The 16,503-nt window shown below is 37.6% G+C and overlaps 2 protein-coding genes across 2 annotated transcripts; both read left to right on the top strand.

Annotated features, from left to right (window-relative positions):
- Positions 1–10,767: 10,767 nt before the first annotated feature.
- On the top strand, positions 10,768–11,535 carry LOC143563470 (uncharacterized). Its single transcript, XM_077051003.1, has one exon. The coding sequence runs from the start codon at positions 10,768–10,770 to the stop codon at positions 11,533–11,535; it is 768 nt and encodes a 255-aa protein (XP_076907118.1).
- Positions 11,536–15,827: 4,292 nt separating this feature from the next.
- LOC143563469 (uncharacterized) lies at positions 15,828–16,256 on the top strand. Its single transcript, XM_077051002.1, has one exon. It carries the CDS (start codon positions 15,828–15,830, stop codon positions 16,254–16,256), a length of 429 nt encoding a protein of 142 aa, XP_076907117.1.
- The last annotated feature ends 247 nt before the right edge of the window (positions 16,257–16,503 follow it).

The raw sequence follows: 16,503 nt of genomic DNA, 5'->3' as shown, positions 1-16,503 counted from the left end.
GAAGTAAATGATCTATTTAACCAACTGCAAGGGGCGATTTATTTTTTAGAAAATTGATCTTAGATATAGTTATCACCAAATGAAAAATCCAAGAGGAAGACGTTGCAACAACAGCGTTTCGGACTCGCTACGGCCATTATGAATTCTTATTCATGCCGTTCGAGCTAACAAATGCGCAGGCAGTGTTCATGGAACTCATGAACCGAGTCTGTAAACTTTATTTTGTCATAGCATCCATTGATGATATTTTGATATATTCGCAACGTAAAGAAGAGCACGAACGACGGTTAAGGAAAATTGTGGAAGTGTTAAAGAAAGAAGAGTTGTACGCTAAGTTTTCGAAATGTGATTTTGAATAAAGAAGGCATAATCCCTTGGTCATGTTGTAAAGCAACAAGGATTTCACATAGACCCAAATAAGGTAGAAACCATTAAAATTGTGCCGAGCGCCGATTTTAAGTCTCCCCGATGGAGACGATGGTTTTGTTGCGTATTGTGACGCATCGCGTAGAGGGTTAGGATGCGTGTTAATGCAGAATAATATGGTTATAGTCCATGCTTCCCGACAGTTAAAAGTACACAAGAAAAATTACACTACTCATGACTTAGAACTGGGAGCGGTTATCTTCGCACTTAAAATCTGGAGACATTATCTCCACGGTACGAAGTGCACCATCTTCACTAATCATAAAAGTTTGCAGCACATATTCGATCGGAAAGAACTGAATATGAGGCAACGAAGATGGGTCAAGTTGTTAAGCGATTATGACTGTGACATCCGTTATCACCCCGGCAAGGCTAGCGTCGTAGCCGATGCCTTGAGTAGGAAAGGTCGGGTTAAGTCATTGCGAGTGCGAGCGCTGGGGATGATAGTTCAGTCGAACCTTTCGGACCTAATTCGAGTCGCTTAACGTGAGGCGTTGAGAGAGGAACAATTGGAAAGGGAGGAGCTTTACGGCAATGAGAAGAATGTCGAACAGCGCGTGGACGAAATTCTCTACTTCAAAAATCGGGTTTGGATCCCGACCCTCCATGACCTTCGTGAATTAATCATGGACGAAGCGCATAGATCGAAATATTCCATACATCCGGGATCGGATTAGTCTATTGATGATACGAACATCTGAAAGGATTTTGTTAATGACCGAGTGTGGAGAAAGATATGGTTACGTATGTTGGTGAAAATTTATGTTATGCAAGAGATAAGGCTGCATACCGAAAACCCTTGGGAACGCCACAACGACAGAAAATTCGCCAATGATAGTGGGAATAAATTACAATGGGTTTCGGGACGCAAATCCCCAAGATATATCAAAGGCATGAGGTAAATTGGGTAATCGCGGATCGATTAACCAATCCTCACATTTCATCCCAATCCATGTCGATTACCACAATGAATTCTCGCCCAAATTCATGTTGGTGAAATGGTATCTCGTCGTGGAGTACCATTTTCAATTATCTCAGATCGAAATAGTCATCCTACTTCCAATATTGGAAGGCGGGGAAGGAAGCATCAAGAGCTTGAAGCTTTCTATGGGTGAAGTATTTATCACCAATTTGTTAAATTGAAAATGGGCGTCAATCAAGCCATAAGATTTGAATTGATTCGAGAATCAACCAATCGGATTTATAATATTTAAGATAAGTTGAAAGCAGCGCGAGATTGGCAAAGGATTTATGCCAACATTCAAAGGAAACCATTGTCGCCGGAAAGAGGTGACAAGGTATTTTTAAGGCATCACCTTAGAGAGGTGATATGAGGTTTGGCAAAACCGAAAATAGCTCCTTAATATACAGGACCTCATGAGACTATCTCCAAGATTGGTCATGTAGTTTATCGATTAAAGTACTCCAGGGGCTAAGTACTATACATAATGTTTTGCCATGTATACGGATTGAAAAGTGCCTAAGCGATGAGGCAACGAAAGTACTAGTAATAGAGGTACTCATAGAAGACATGCTTGATATCATAACTAATTCCGTAGAGATAGTAGACGGGAAAACTAAACAGTTTGGACATACCAAGCTTTATTGATTAAGATTAAGTGGAATTCACAGCGAGGACCAGATTATACCTGGTAACGCGAGGGTGAATTCTGAAGGAAAAACCCCCCACCTTTCTCTCGAAAGGGGATAGTGGGCGTGTAAAATTTCGAGGACGAAATTTCTTAAGGGGGGGAGAATGTAACGATTCCGACGAAACCAGGGATACCCTAACCGGTAGACGATAGTTACGTCATATTTTATGTCGGGTACATGAGTTACCATGGTAATTATACGAGAATACATGGTTCACTGTATTGATTGTACGTGAATATATAATTCATCGTATTGAATATGCGATTAATCGATCGATAGTTATTGAAACCCGAACGAATCGAGTGTTCAATTATAGACGAGATATATGATATTTAGTGATGTTACGAAGTATTAAAGCTTCGGGATAAGTGGATTAAAGCACAGAAAAAGGATTTCGATTTAATAGTACGTCGGTGTGTTAAACGAAACCTTTAATACCAAACCGAGCAAGAGATGATCGATCAAGCCGAAAAAGATGCGCGATAATTAATGATATGATGTTTTAAGTTAATAAATGTCATGGTTTAAGTTTTTAAAGTTTTTAAATCGGTTTTATATAAATTTCATTTTTAAGCCGAAAAACGACCGTTTTAGCCTCGTTTTAAGCCGAATTAAACATTTAACCGAAAACGAACTGAACCAGATTATCCAAAACATTATCCGGATATCCGATATCCAAATGAGTGGCCAAGAATGAAGAGGTGGTTCCCACCCCACCCCCACATAATTCCGATCGGATGGGGGGGAAACCCCTTATCCTTTATTTTCTTTTTTCCAAACAAGCATTCAACAATCCATGAATCCTCTCAAGATCATGATCCAAAACCGAGAGTTTTTAGCAAGAAAACAAGGTAAAAAATCGAGTTAATCACGTTTCCATCTTCGTTTCTTGAGTTGGTTTGTAAGAAAATGAGGTTTCAATGATGAAAACCGATTCTTGCATGATCAAGTGATGTATACGGGTTATACAAGGGATCTTGGTCCAAGAAAGGAGTTAAACGAACCAAAAACGAATTTTTACGGTTTAAATCTTTGTTTTTGAATCATAATCGAAACTATAGTGTAAGAGGCTTGATCGTGAGCGTAACTTGCTTGGTATTGTGGTATGTTGGTTGTAGGTTCTGTATTTAGTGGTAGATAAGGCGGAAAGACGAGTTTGTAGCTTGTAGTGGCGGAAAACGAAAGGTATATTCGGTTATGTTCGGTGTATGTGTTTTGGGACAGATTTTTGATGGTTTAGAGTTGGGTCATGAAATTTTACAGGGATGTTCTACATATGAAAATATGAGTTCTGTGAATTTTTGGTAATTTTTGGATAAAGGATGAATATTTGGTGAATTTAATGCTCGGTTTTGGCCAAAAATGGTTAAAAATAATGAAATATCATGAAAAATTCTGGAAAATTGTAGATAAGCTTTTTATATCATGTATAAGTCACACACAAAATTTGGGGTCAGTTGAAGAAGTCTAAGAAGGCTTTTCGGTAAACAAGATCTAGGGTTTACTAGCTCGGTTTTAGTGAAAATGGCATGTAAAGGAAGATTTTGGTTCTGGAGAAATTACAGGGGACTATGTGGATGGCAGGGGACATCCAGGAAAAATTTGGGATTTTTCTAAGATCGGTTGGTATTTACGACATATTTAGTGTTTAAATGGTGTTTAAAAATAGATAAATAAATATTAAATATAAAAATTAATTCTGGAAATATTTTTATAAAATTCCCCACTGTCAAAAAGTGATTGGTGCAAAATTTCAAGATCCGAGATTAAACGGATAATTATTTGTGCTAATTATCAAACTTTTAAAGTTAAAACGCGTAAACCGGTGAAGTTCGCTTAAGCGAGCTGACTGGTGTATAAAAACCCTAAAAATGAACTATTTTCATATAAATGAGTTAAACAAGTAAAAATAAATCATCCGAAAAAAATTCGGATGATTTGAGTAATTTTTGTCCGATTTAACAGTTTCCGGTACGCTAAAGACGGAAACGGGTCCCGCGGCCAATCGGGGCGTCTAAACCGAGCTCAAATTTCACAACTCTAACTAAATTATCAGTCAACAACTATTTTCGGGTCGTGTGTGACCAAACTCATTTTTGAAACGTAAAAACGGATAACCGTGCTAGACACGCAAAACGAGAAAAACGATTAATAATGATTTTGACCATTGAACTCTAAACGAAATCACAATCTGAGTCCGGAGAAGTGTTCTGGGTTAACATTGCCCCCGGAACGGGTACAGTACTGGGTTAACAGTGTCCCCAGATGTACCGGTTAACGCGGTTAAAGTTATATTAATAATGAGTGTATAGTAACGATCGTAGGGATCATATTACAGATTGGACGTGTTAACTGATAATGATTGTTGTTACCTGCTTGCATGTGCTAAGGTGAGTTTCACGAGCCCCTTTTTCTGAATAGATTTCAAATATTTTCCCGGGGCGGAAAGCATGTTACTAATAAAATGTTTAAGTACATACTGAACGCATGGATTTGCGTGTATTTATAAATATTTGATTATACGGGAATCGTACGGAATGGGTACAGTATTGGGTTAACAGTGTCCTCAGATGTCCCTAGAAGTGTTTCTGGGTTAACATTGTCTCCGGAATGAGTACTGTACTGGGTTAACAGTGTCCCCAGACAGAGGTTTCGCTTGTGGGCTCAGCATAATTACATCATGTTTCTGGGTTAACATTGCCCCCGGAATGAGTACAGTACTGGGTTAACAATATCCCCAGATAATATTATATTTTGATATGGATTTATCATGGTTTACTCAAATTGTGAAACTCACCAACTATTCGTAGCTGACCCGTTTTCTCACATGCTTTTTCAAGTACAACTAAGATGAAGTGATTGCTTACGTGCTAAGTGCTTGATGTGTGTAAGATTTGCGTGCGGACTGTTAGGATACATTATAATAAATAGAATTATGTATCGTATTGTATGATGTGTGTATCACCTAGACGATAATGGAATACAAGATAATGTAATTTGAAGTATATTAATGCATTCAGTTTTCTTTATAAACAATGTGGTTGATATCAGAGGTGTCTGTTGCATCCCGTTTACGTTTCCGCTGCGGTTACGGGGTGTTACACTCACCGAAAACCACGTTAAGGCCGGGACCTTGACGCGGAAAAATTCCAAGAAGCCCAATAATAAGCCTGCATCCGAGCCCACCGAAGAACCCAAGCTCGAATCTTCCAAAACTGAGTCTTATAAGCCCGAACCCTTCAAGCAAAATAACTCTCCTCATTACCGCAACAATAAAAGAAAGTCCAATTCCCAAAACTATGTATTGGCCCAATCACAAGCCCAACCCACAAAGAAGCCCTACACAGGTCCCCACCCATTATGTGATACGTGTAACTTTCACCATTCGCCTAACCCAATTGTCGACAATGCACCCATTGCAATCAATTTGGTCACATCTTTACCACATGCCGTGAACGCAACCAACTCATGATGCAACCATTTGTCTCACCTCTTACCCAACCCCAAACTTTACCTTATACTCAACCACTTACTCAAGCACCCAAAACTATTAGAGCTTGTTACAATTTTGGAGACCCTAGCCATTATCGCAATGCATGCCCAAGACTAGCACACATGAACCAAATTCAATCCTACCCAACTCAAGCCACTCAATATCAAGCTTACCAAGCCCAAGTAAATCAACTTCAACCAATCCAAGCTCAACCGATCCAAGCAATTCAAGCCCAACCCATTCAACCAACTGAAGTCAACCATATCCCAATCAACCAACATCAAGTTAACCAACCTACTCAAGGTGCTCAAGGACAAGTGTGTTACATCAACGGTTCCCAAGTCTAAGCCTAACCCTTTATGAAGACAGGCTATGCAAAAGACGTTTCTTTTATTTAGTTCTTATCATTTAAATCTAATATATTAACTTCATTAAATCTCCAGTTTTATTACGAATAAAAATTATGGTTATTTATAATGGTATTCAATCTCTCATTTATTCATCTTGTTGTTTATTGCACTATTTATTGTTACACAATTTATTATCATGATTTAAGTGGTCTATGACCGGTTATTTACCGGGACTATGTGCATGGTGATGTGCATAGTTATCTAATAGTCCCGTATTTGTATCATAAACTACCTATGACCGATTTCCTACAAACGGTTTGGAAATTGGGGCTATGAACATGTGTTGTACATAGTTATCTAATAGGAGTCATATGTACAAATTTTATTTCGATATCTAATACATGGCTACCCAAACCTTCCAAACTCACCACCTTCTTATGGTACTCTTGCCTCATCTCATCGATTTTATAATCTTGGTTTCAAACCTCATATATTATTATATTCATAAGCCCTGTGATTCGTTTGTTGCGTGAACCTATTTATTATTGCGTGAATTTTGTTGTCATCTCAAGTATATTCTCTACATCGTTTGTGTAAATCACTTATATAATTTCAAATTTTCCTTTATCTATTTTGTCATTATTACTTTCGATGGTTAACTCCAACTACTTCGTTATTGTTATTATTATTATTATTATTATTATTATTATTATTATTGTTATTATTCTCAAGATTATTTACTAGTTATTTATGATCATTAAATTTCTCATATTTATATATATGTTCATTGCTCTTGATCAAATGATTCTATTTAAATATAAAAAAAAGGGAGTTTTGTTTTACCCATGTTTTCAAACCCGCACAACGGGACGAACCATGTGCATCATGCGACGATCTAAATAAGTATGAGTTCACGCATAATTATCGAAATCCTCGCATGGAACTCATGGTGAATACGGTTGTGCGTCATAACTCGGAACCTAGGGTGATTTTGGGTAACGGTACAAATATCGATGTGATAAGAGTATGGTGGATACGCCGTTGGTACATCCTATATATAAGTGTCCTTATCATGTCTTTCGTTTGTAGCATTATATGGGTCATCTAAAGATCTGTGTTATATTTTATATATATATATATATATATAATCTCTTGACAATTACCTTCTTTCATTATGTTATGTTTTTCTATAATTTCGAAACGAAATTTTCAAAAAGTTTTGAATACTGTAACATTCATCAAATTTAAAACCCGAAAACCACCCTCTAACATTTCTTTTTATCACTTATGTCTCCACACTCAAACATCAAGGATCAATATGCAAATTATAAATATTATTTATTTATTTTCTCTTTTTCTCTTTTTCTCTTCTTCCCTCCCACCGTCAAGGACGAACAATATGCCAACACTTTTTTTTGCTTCATGACCCACGATTAAGGTCTGGAATCACGGAATTGACTTTGTATAAACGTTAAGTGATCAAAAACGCGTCCAAATCATACCTTAATTGTGTTAATCAACAACCAATTGACAGCTCAATGCCAAAAACGAACCGCGGACCATTCGATTCCTAAAACCCTATATAAACTTGTTTATATTTCAATTAAACTCGTCCATAACTCACTCAAGCTATCACGACCTAAACCCCTATACTTAATTAGACCAGTTCACTCCTTATAACTCGTTCTTTCATCACTAAACCGTTGGCCATCATTCTTGATCTCGTTCACCCACCTCTGATCGTTATTAGAGGTAATTGTATACATGGTTAGAATCGCGTTACTGTGTTGATTAAAAGCCCTAAGGCTTGTTGGATAAACATTAACATATATGGATCGGTTGAATTCGTTAGGGTTCTTAGCCAAATCTGTTGATGTTTGTTATGTTTATATTATTTGGGTTCTGGGTATTGTTGCAAGATGTTGGATGGCTCAACTGGTTAAGACACTTGAATCCCGAGGTGGAGGTCGCGGGTTCGACCACCTGCCACCTCGTTTTGCCTTTATTTTTTTGGTATTTTGTTAAAATAATCAATTCTAATGAATTAAAACCTTAATAAATGATAAATAATTTATATCTTAATAAAACCAACATAATGACTAGTTGTTTTCTGAATCTCGGTTAAAAAAACTAGATAGATATACGTATATCTATATGTATATAAATATATGTATAATAGTTATTAAAAGTTTATTAAGATTTTTGTAATGAATATTTAAAAGGATTTTGTTTATTTAGAATACCTAAATTAAGGTATATGATATTATTTTACATAATAATTTGGCTAAGTAATTTATAAACAAATGGCATTTTCATAAATATATATTGTTACCGCTTTAATAATATAAGTACGAATATTTTATAAACAGTTATATTTTATGCAATATTAATTTATAAGAATTTTTTTTTAATCTTAAACTTTAAATAAAATATGCTATATGCTCACTACCCGTTCATATCTCGTTTCTCTCTTTAGTCCATCTGTTAATTTGTAGTATTTCCCGTTATTACACTTGTTAGGATTTGACTTTGCAACCTCTAGAGCGCGACGCTTATTCTCCTACCAATCTTAACGTATTTATTCATTTTCTTATTCTCTAAGATGAGTTTACATACCCCCCCCCCTTTTCATCTTTTAATTTTTAGGGGTGGCATGTATACCCTATTTAAATTACTCATTTTTACTTATTTATCTATTCACAACACAATTCAATATATGTTTATGTGCGATTATTGCATGATCTATGATAATGCTCTATGTGCTTAATTGTTTATTTATGTTTGGTGGTTGGTATCTCATCCTTATCTATCCTCATCTAGTATGATCATACATTTACATAAGTACTTTGATTTTGTATCAATAAGAACGAGTCCACATCTATTTAGTTGTTTACATTTTTAAAAGAATTGTAATATTCATCATATACATATGAATTGTGATTTATCTATATATATATATATATATATATGTAAAAATTAAAACTTATGTATTCTCACCAAGATTCGTGTTGACAAACTCTATTTTCATACATGTTACAGGTACAAGTAGTTGATATTATTCAAATGGGAAGACAATAGTTTGACCTTAGGATATTATTCAACATACAAGAATATGATGTAATTGTTATAATTATTGAATTTTTGTACGTGTTTAATGTTAATGATATTAAATATTTATTGTCGCTTTATCTAGTGTCTTTTGAGCTACTGTCCAATCAATACGTTACGCCTCGACATGTTCCGCCTTTGGTCGGGGTGTGACAATCAAACTGGATCCGGGCCTGAAGACTTGCCATGGGGCTCATTTTGTCGTAATTCAGGAACGAAACTGGTTAGTACACTTTATTTCCAAGTCAGTCAAATATGGGGAAGAGGGGTATTTGATTACGAGTCAGCCGGGACTGTGGGTAGATCGGGAGGTCGCATGTGTGTCTGGGACCCCTCATTTTTTTTATTAAAAATGGTGTTATTAGACACACACTATTCTTGGTAGTTAAAGGAATTATTAAAGCAACGGGAAGGGTGTTAAAAGTTATTAATGTTTATGCGCCTAACAATCCGAGCGAGAGGAGGAGATTGTCGTAAGAACTATTATGGTTGCGTTGGTCAATAGATCGGATTTTAATGAGGCCCGGGAGATGACCGAATGTCAAAATTCAGAGTTTGTGGCATCGTATGCGGCTGCTTTTAATGAGTTTATTGAAGCTGCTGATCTAAGTGAATGGGTTTATGGGGTTAAGGTGGGGGAACATGATTGGCCACTGTATTGAAATGTCGAGTTGGGGAATTTCCATCTAAGTATTTAGGACTACAAGTGGGGTGGGGGGGGATATGCATCGTTTGGAGGCATGGGATCCGATTGTGAATTTGTTTTGTGAGTGTTTGTCATTGTGGAAAGCCAAGAGATTGTCAATTGGAGGAAGAGTAACTATCATAAATCAGTTTTAAATGCCATACCGACGTATTATTTTTCTTTGTACAAAGCTCCAGATGGGGTGCTAGAGAAGCTTGATCGGATTCGCCGTGTTTTCTTTTGGGGAGGATCGGACGAAGAAGTGAAAATTAATTAGGTGGCATGGAATAAAGTGAAGGCACCATTAAAGAAAAGGGGCTCGGGGTCAGATATTTAAATTATGCTAATCTAGCAATGCTATCGAAATGGTGGTGGAGGTTTAAGAAAGAGAAGAACGGTTTGTGGCGGAATTGCATATGGGTTGCACACTACTCGGATAGATCATGGTCTAGCATTCCTTTTAAGATCTCCATGTCGGGGCACTAGAGGAGCACTGTCAATATTTCACGTGATCTGAACCAATTTGGGATTGAATTCAGAAAATTGATTCGACATGTTGTGAAGGATGGTAGAGGTATGCTATTTTGGATAGATATTTGGTGTGGTGTAAGTTCGTTTCAGGTTCGGTTCACGTTGTTGTTTGCGTTAGAAAAAAAAAATGGTGTACGGTATCGTATCGGCTTGTGATGTATTCTGGGGAAGTATGTGGTACGTGGGGGTGGACAATATTAAAGAGAAGATTGAGAAAATATTTTATGGGATCAACAAGATTGGTGGTCAATGACATCATATCCCTTTATTTAAGAAGAGCAAATATCGAGTTTCCATTCTTCCATTTGACAGCCATCAATAGTTGTTTTTCCATATTTAGTTCATTGTAACTTTATATAAACAATGGTTGTCATCCTCATTGTAATCAATTCACGACATATAATAAAATACCTCAAACCAATTTCCTTTTTGCATCATGGTATCAAAGAATGCTTGCTCATCATATACCTTTTAATTTTCTTCTCAATCGATCCAACCCGATAACTCTAAACCGAGCTGCCATGTCCGGAGACGGTAACTCAGGTTCTGTTTTATTACAACAACTTGCAAATTTATTAAAACGTGGCCTTAATTCCCAACCTCAAAACCCAAAGCTATCCGAAAATCTCCAAATCAATCTCAAACTCAACAATCAAAACTACGCGCTATGGACCCGAATAATCCGAGTCGCCATAGGCGGAAAATCCAAGACCCTGTTGTCACACCTTACCTCGGATCCTCCGGATCAAAACAGTGAAGAATATGAGCAATGGGAACAAGAAGATCTAATTGTTTTTTCATGGCTCATTCAAAATATCGAACCTGCACTCGCAGGCAACCTAACCGAGTATCCCACTACGAAAACATTGTGGGATGCTCTGGCGGTCACTTACAGCAGCGGGATAGACAAATTACAGACATTCAACCTTCATGTCAAGGCTAACGACATCAAACAAAATGACAGTTCTCTTGAGGTTTTTTGGATCACGCTACAGGGGATATGGGGAGAGATCGATAGGATTGATCCAAATCCCATGAAATGTCCAGAAGACATCAAGACATACTCAAAAATCAGGTCAGAACAAAAACTTTTTCAATTTCTAAATGCCCTAGACCGGAGATATGTACCCATTAAAAGGGAAATACTCCTGTTGGAACCTCTCCCTTCTGCAGAGGCAGCATACGCCGCTGTTCGTAAAGAAGCCGCTCACCAAAGTATTCTGGGAGCAACTATCAATGACACACGGGGCATAGTGGCGGGTTTAATTGCCACCGAAACAGAAGGATAAGGGTTCGTAACGAATGGGCACCGTCGGTTTGAAGGAAAAAAAATTGGGTCGTCGGGCAAAGAGGATAAAACACATCTGAAATGTGATCATTGCGGCATGACAAAACATACCAAAGAGCAGTGTTTTCGGCTCATCGGTTACCCCGATTGGTGGGCTGATGGCCACAAGAAGGGCACCAAGAATCTCGGACCGGAAAGAGGCAAAGCCTCCTCTTCTGCGAGCAACAAAGAAAATGCCGAAACCAGTGTTGATCGGAAAAATCCCACCGGATTTGGCGGAATAGCGGCGGCGGCACATAATGAAAATGAAGATGATGGATATTTTTCAATGAGCGCAGGTACAGGGGGTGAGAGAGATAATGTCTCGAAACCCCCATATTATTTTTCACATATTTACAAACCAACCCCTGAAGAATCTGAAATATTAAAAATCATGACTTTTGTTTATTTTATAAAAGAAAATTTTCAAAATTGCAAAAGGGGTTCTATTATTAGTGGTTTGGCAAATATGGCTCAAAATTATAATATGAGATGGGAACAGTCATGGAAATTTGATTATGGAGCCACAGATACCATGACTTATGATTTATCAGATTTTGCCACATCAACTAAACCAACAAAATCACATATACGCACGGCAAATGAAGAGAAAATGAATGTAAAAAATGGGGGGACTATTGAAATTCCACCGACACTTAAGCTCTCTAATTGTCTTTATGTTCCCGCCTTATCACATAAACTTCTATCGATAACTCATGTAACAAAGGAGTTGAATTTCTCAGTTCTCATGCAACCCACCTTTTGTATTTTACAGGATATCAGGACGGGAGCGATAATTGGGCGTGGCACTGAAAGACAAGGGTTGTACTAAGTGGACGAGGTGACTCAAAGTGGTACTGTAATGCTCTCTCATGGAACAACAGAATGAGAAGCATGTCTATGGCATAGGAGACTGGGGCATCCATCCACTGGTTATTTGCATCTTTTATTTCCAAAGTTATTTCTTTCCAATTGTAAGTCACATTGTGAAACTTGCGTGTTAGCCAAGAGTCACCGAAAAACATTCAAACCAAATAACACAAGGGTCGACTTACCTTTTCATTGATTCACTCGGATGTGTGGGGTCCCGCTCCAAACATTGGGGGACAAAACTTTCATTTTTTTGTTATATTTGTGGACGATTTCACACGTATGACCTGGGTGTATTTATTAAAAAAATAAATCTGAAGTTTTGGATAAATTTATCATTTTTTACACCATGATCCAATCCCAATTTCAAAAAAACGTTCAGGTTTTTAGATCTGACAATGGAGGCGAATTTGTTAATTCTGATATGAAATTCTTTTTCCAAACTAAAGGGATAATTCATCAAACCACCTGTCCTCATACTCCAGAACAAAATGGTGTCGTGGAACAAAAAAACCGCATCCTGTTAGAGATAACTCGGGCTCTCCTAATAGAATCACAAGTTCGAAAGATTTTTTGGCCAGAAGCTCTTGTTACGGCCGCATATCTTATTAACCGACTTCCCACTCAAATTCTAAAATCAAAAACCCCTTTGCAATTTCTTAACGAATATACCAAACCTCCATCTGTTCTTACTCTTGAACCACAAATTTTTGGGTGCACTGTTTTCGTTCACATACCAAAATCAAATAGAACTAAAATAGACCCGTGTGCTGAGAAATGTGTCTTTGTTGGGTATGGAATAACTCAAAAAGGATACCGATGCTATAATCCAAAAACCAAACACATGTTCACTACTATGAACTGTGATTTTCTTGAAACTGAGTACTATTATGCCTCCCAAAACAGTGGTGGTCAGGGGGAGAGCGAATGTCTTGACACACTGAGTTGGTTGAGATACGTTACATACGACGAAGGAAGGAACAACGGTACCCAAAATAAGCCTCCTTTCTCCATGCAACCTGAAGACCCTAGCGTCAGTGTCACCCAAGAAATCGCTCCCAACCTGATGCCTGAGGTAAGTAATGTTCATTCTTGTCCTATACCCGATCCCATTGAAACTGCTAATAACACGTCAGGGCAAGGTGAGAGTATGCAGGAACAAGAAAGCTTTCCCACACAAGAAGACACATCAGAAAGATATGTATTGCCACCAAGAGCAAATCGGGGAGTTCCACCTAAAAGATATTCCCCAGAAAAGGAGTCTAGGGGATCTAGATATCCAATGGCTAACATAGCCAGAGGGAATCTATCTACAGAAGCCAAGGCTTTTGCCTTATCTATGTATTCTGAGGATATTCCTTCTAATGTAGAACAAGCCTTAAAATCAAAACATTGGAAAGATGCAATGGAAGAAGAAATGAAAGTTCTTACAAAAAACAACACATGGTAGAAATGTGTCTTGCCTCAAAGGAAGAAAGTTGTCGGGTGTCGGTGGGTTTTTACAATTAAATACAAACCCGATGGAACTATTGAAAGATACAAAGCTAGATTAGTAGCTAAAGGTTATACAAAGACATACGGAATTGATTACTCTGAAACTTTTTCTCCAGTTGCAAAAATTAATACAATCAGAGTTCTTTTTTCGTAGCGGCAAATAAAGGATGGCCCTTACTTCAGTTTGATGTGAAGAATGTTTTCTTACACGGAGAGCTAAAGGAGGAAGTTTATATGGAAGCTCCACATGGATTCACGGACAATTTTGGAGAAAGAGAAGTGTGTCATCTAAAGAAATCCCTCTATGGATTGAAACAGTCTCCTAGAGCATGGTTTGGGAGGTTTACTTTAGCCATGAAAAACTATGGGTTCAAACAAAGTAACTCAGATCATACATTGTTTCACAAATGTAGAGGCAATCTCATAACCTGCCTAATAATTTATGTTGATGATATGATTATTACAGGAGATGACAAAGAAGAAATAACCAAACTAAAGAAGAACTTGTTTACAGAATTTGAAATGAAAGACCTAGGGAGACTCAAATATTTCCTTGGGATTGAAGTTCTAAGATCAAAACATGGGATCTTCATGCACCAGAAGAAATATGTTCTCGATTTACTAGCAGAAGCCGGTATAATTGATTGCAAACCAGCAGAAACTCCTATGATTTTAAATCAAAAACTTTATATGGAGGAAAAAGCAGATATGGCTGAAAAAGGAAGATACCAACGAATGGTTGGAAAGCTGATATATCTCTCACATACCCGACCCGATATAGCATATGTTGTGGGAGTTGTAAGTCAGTTTATGCATCAACCCCAAATTGCTCATATGGAAGCAGTGTTAAGAATTATAAGATATCTTAAGGGGACGGCTGGACATGGAGTCTTGTTCAAACACAATGGGAATCTAGAAACTCAATTGTACACCAATGCAGATTGGGCTGGAGATAAAGGCAACCGAAGATCCACATCAGGTTACTTTACCTTGGTAGGTGGAAATCTCGTTACATGGAGAAGCAAGAAACAAAAGGTGGTGGCCCTTTCAAGCGCAGAAGCTGAATTTCGTGGGATTTCAAGGCGGTTAACTGAAGTGCTATGGGTACGAAGGCTCCTAACTGATATAGGATATCCACCACAAGAAAGTAGCAAAATTATGAGTGAAAATACAGCCGCCATTCAAATTTCAGAAAATCCTGTACAACATGATCGAACGAAACATATAGAAGTTGACCGAAACTTCATCAAAGAAAAGTTGGAAACAAAGGTCATCATAGTTCCGTTTGTCCGGTCAGAAGACCAACTTGCTGATATTTTAACAAAAGCTGTTAACGAAAAAACCTTACACGAGTGTCTGAACAAGTTGAATTTTGGAAATCCCACAATTCAACTTGAGGGGGAGTGTTAAAGAGAAGATTGAGAAAATATTTTATGGGATCAGCAAGATTGGTGGTCAATGACATCATATCCCTTTAATTTAGAAGAGAAATTAACAAGTTTCCATTCTTCCATTTGACAGCCATCAATAGTTGTTTTTCCATATTTAGTTCATTGTAGCATTATATAAATAATGGTTGTCATCCTCATTGTAATCAATTCACGACATATAATAAAATACCTCAAACCAATTTCCTTTTTGTATCAGACAAGATCCCCATCTACAGCCGCCGAGATTGACCAGCTCATAAACATGTTGGTTGTGTGCCAACCTATTCAGTTACAACATGGAGATGATAGTTTGGCATGGTGTCTAGATGAAAGCAGTTGATACTCTGTTAGAAGTTTATAAAAGAGGTTGGAATATGGGCGGGAACCGGTCAGTGAGTTTGTGTTCACATGGAGTCATTTTGTACTAAGAAAATTTGAGATTCTCGCTTAGAGAGCGGAAATGGAAAGGGTCCCATTGTTAGTTTCGTTGGCTAGGAGGAATGTTGCGGTTGATTCGGTCGTATGCCTGATTTGTGGTATGGAGGAGGAGACGGCGGAACATTTGTTAAACTCTTGCAGGTTCGCACAAGAAATTTGGGGTAAGGTTACTAATTGGTGTCGGGTACCGAATTTTTTTGCCTTTTCAATTCGGGACCTTTTGGAAGCTTACATACCTAAAGACAAGGCAAAGGTATTTCATGCGATATGCCTAACTACCTTGTGGTGTATATGGAGGGCGAGGAATGAGGCGGTGTTTGAAGGGAAGCTGGTTCAGTTGGAAAGTGTATTTGGTGAAATCAAAGGACTTAACTTTCTGTGGCTTCAGAATAGGGCTAAGAAGTCAAGCCTCTCATGGAATGATTCGACTAGATTTGATTTTTGGGAGTGACATTGTATTTTTTTTTTTTTTTTTAGAATTAGAGTTGGAAGAATCTTTGGTGGTTTATATTTTTGGTGTATTGGGCTTAATCCGGGTCTAGTGGCCTGCTAGTACGGGTTATTCTCTTTTTTATAAAATTAATTTTGTTGGTTGTTCAAAAAAACCAAATGCATTAAAACACCAACTAATCATTTGCGTCTTAAGGTCACCATTGCCCAATTTTATCGAATATATGCTTTGTGCAAGTTGATTCCCT

The sequence above is a fragment of the Bidens hawaiensis genome, unplaced genomic scaffold, assembly GCF_021521415.1.
Source record: "Bidens hawaiensis isolate Kalapana, Puna unplaced genomic scaffold, B.hawaiensis_p1.1 tig00021492_1, whole genome shotgun sequence".
Taxonomy (NCBI): Eukaryota; Viridiplantae; Streptophyta; class Magnoliopsida; order Asterales; family Asteraceae; genus Bidens; species Bidens hawaiensis.
Note: the sequence above shows the minus strand (reverse complement) of the source record. Positions and strands in the feature narration are given on the sequence as shown.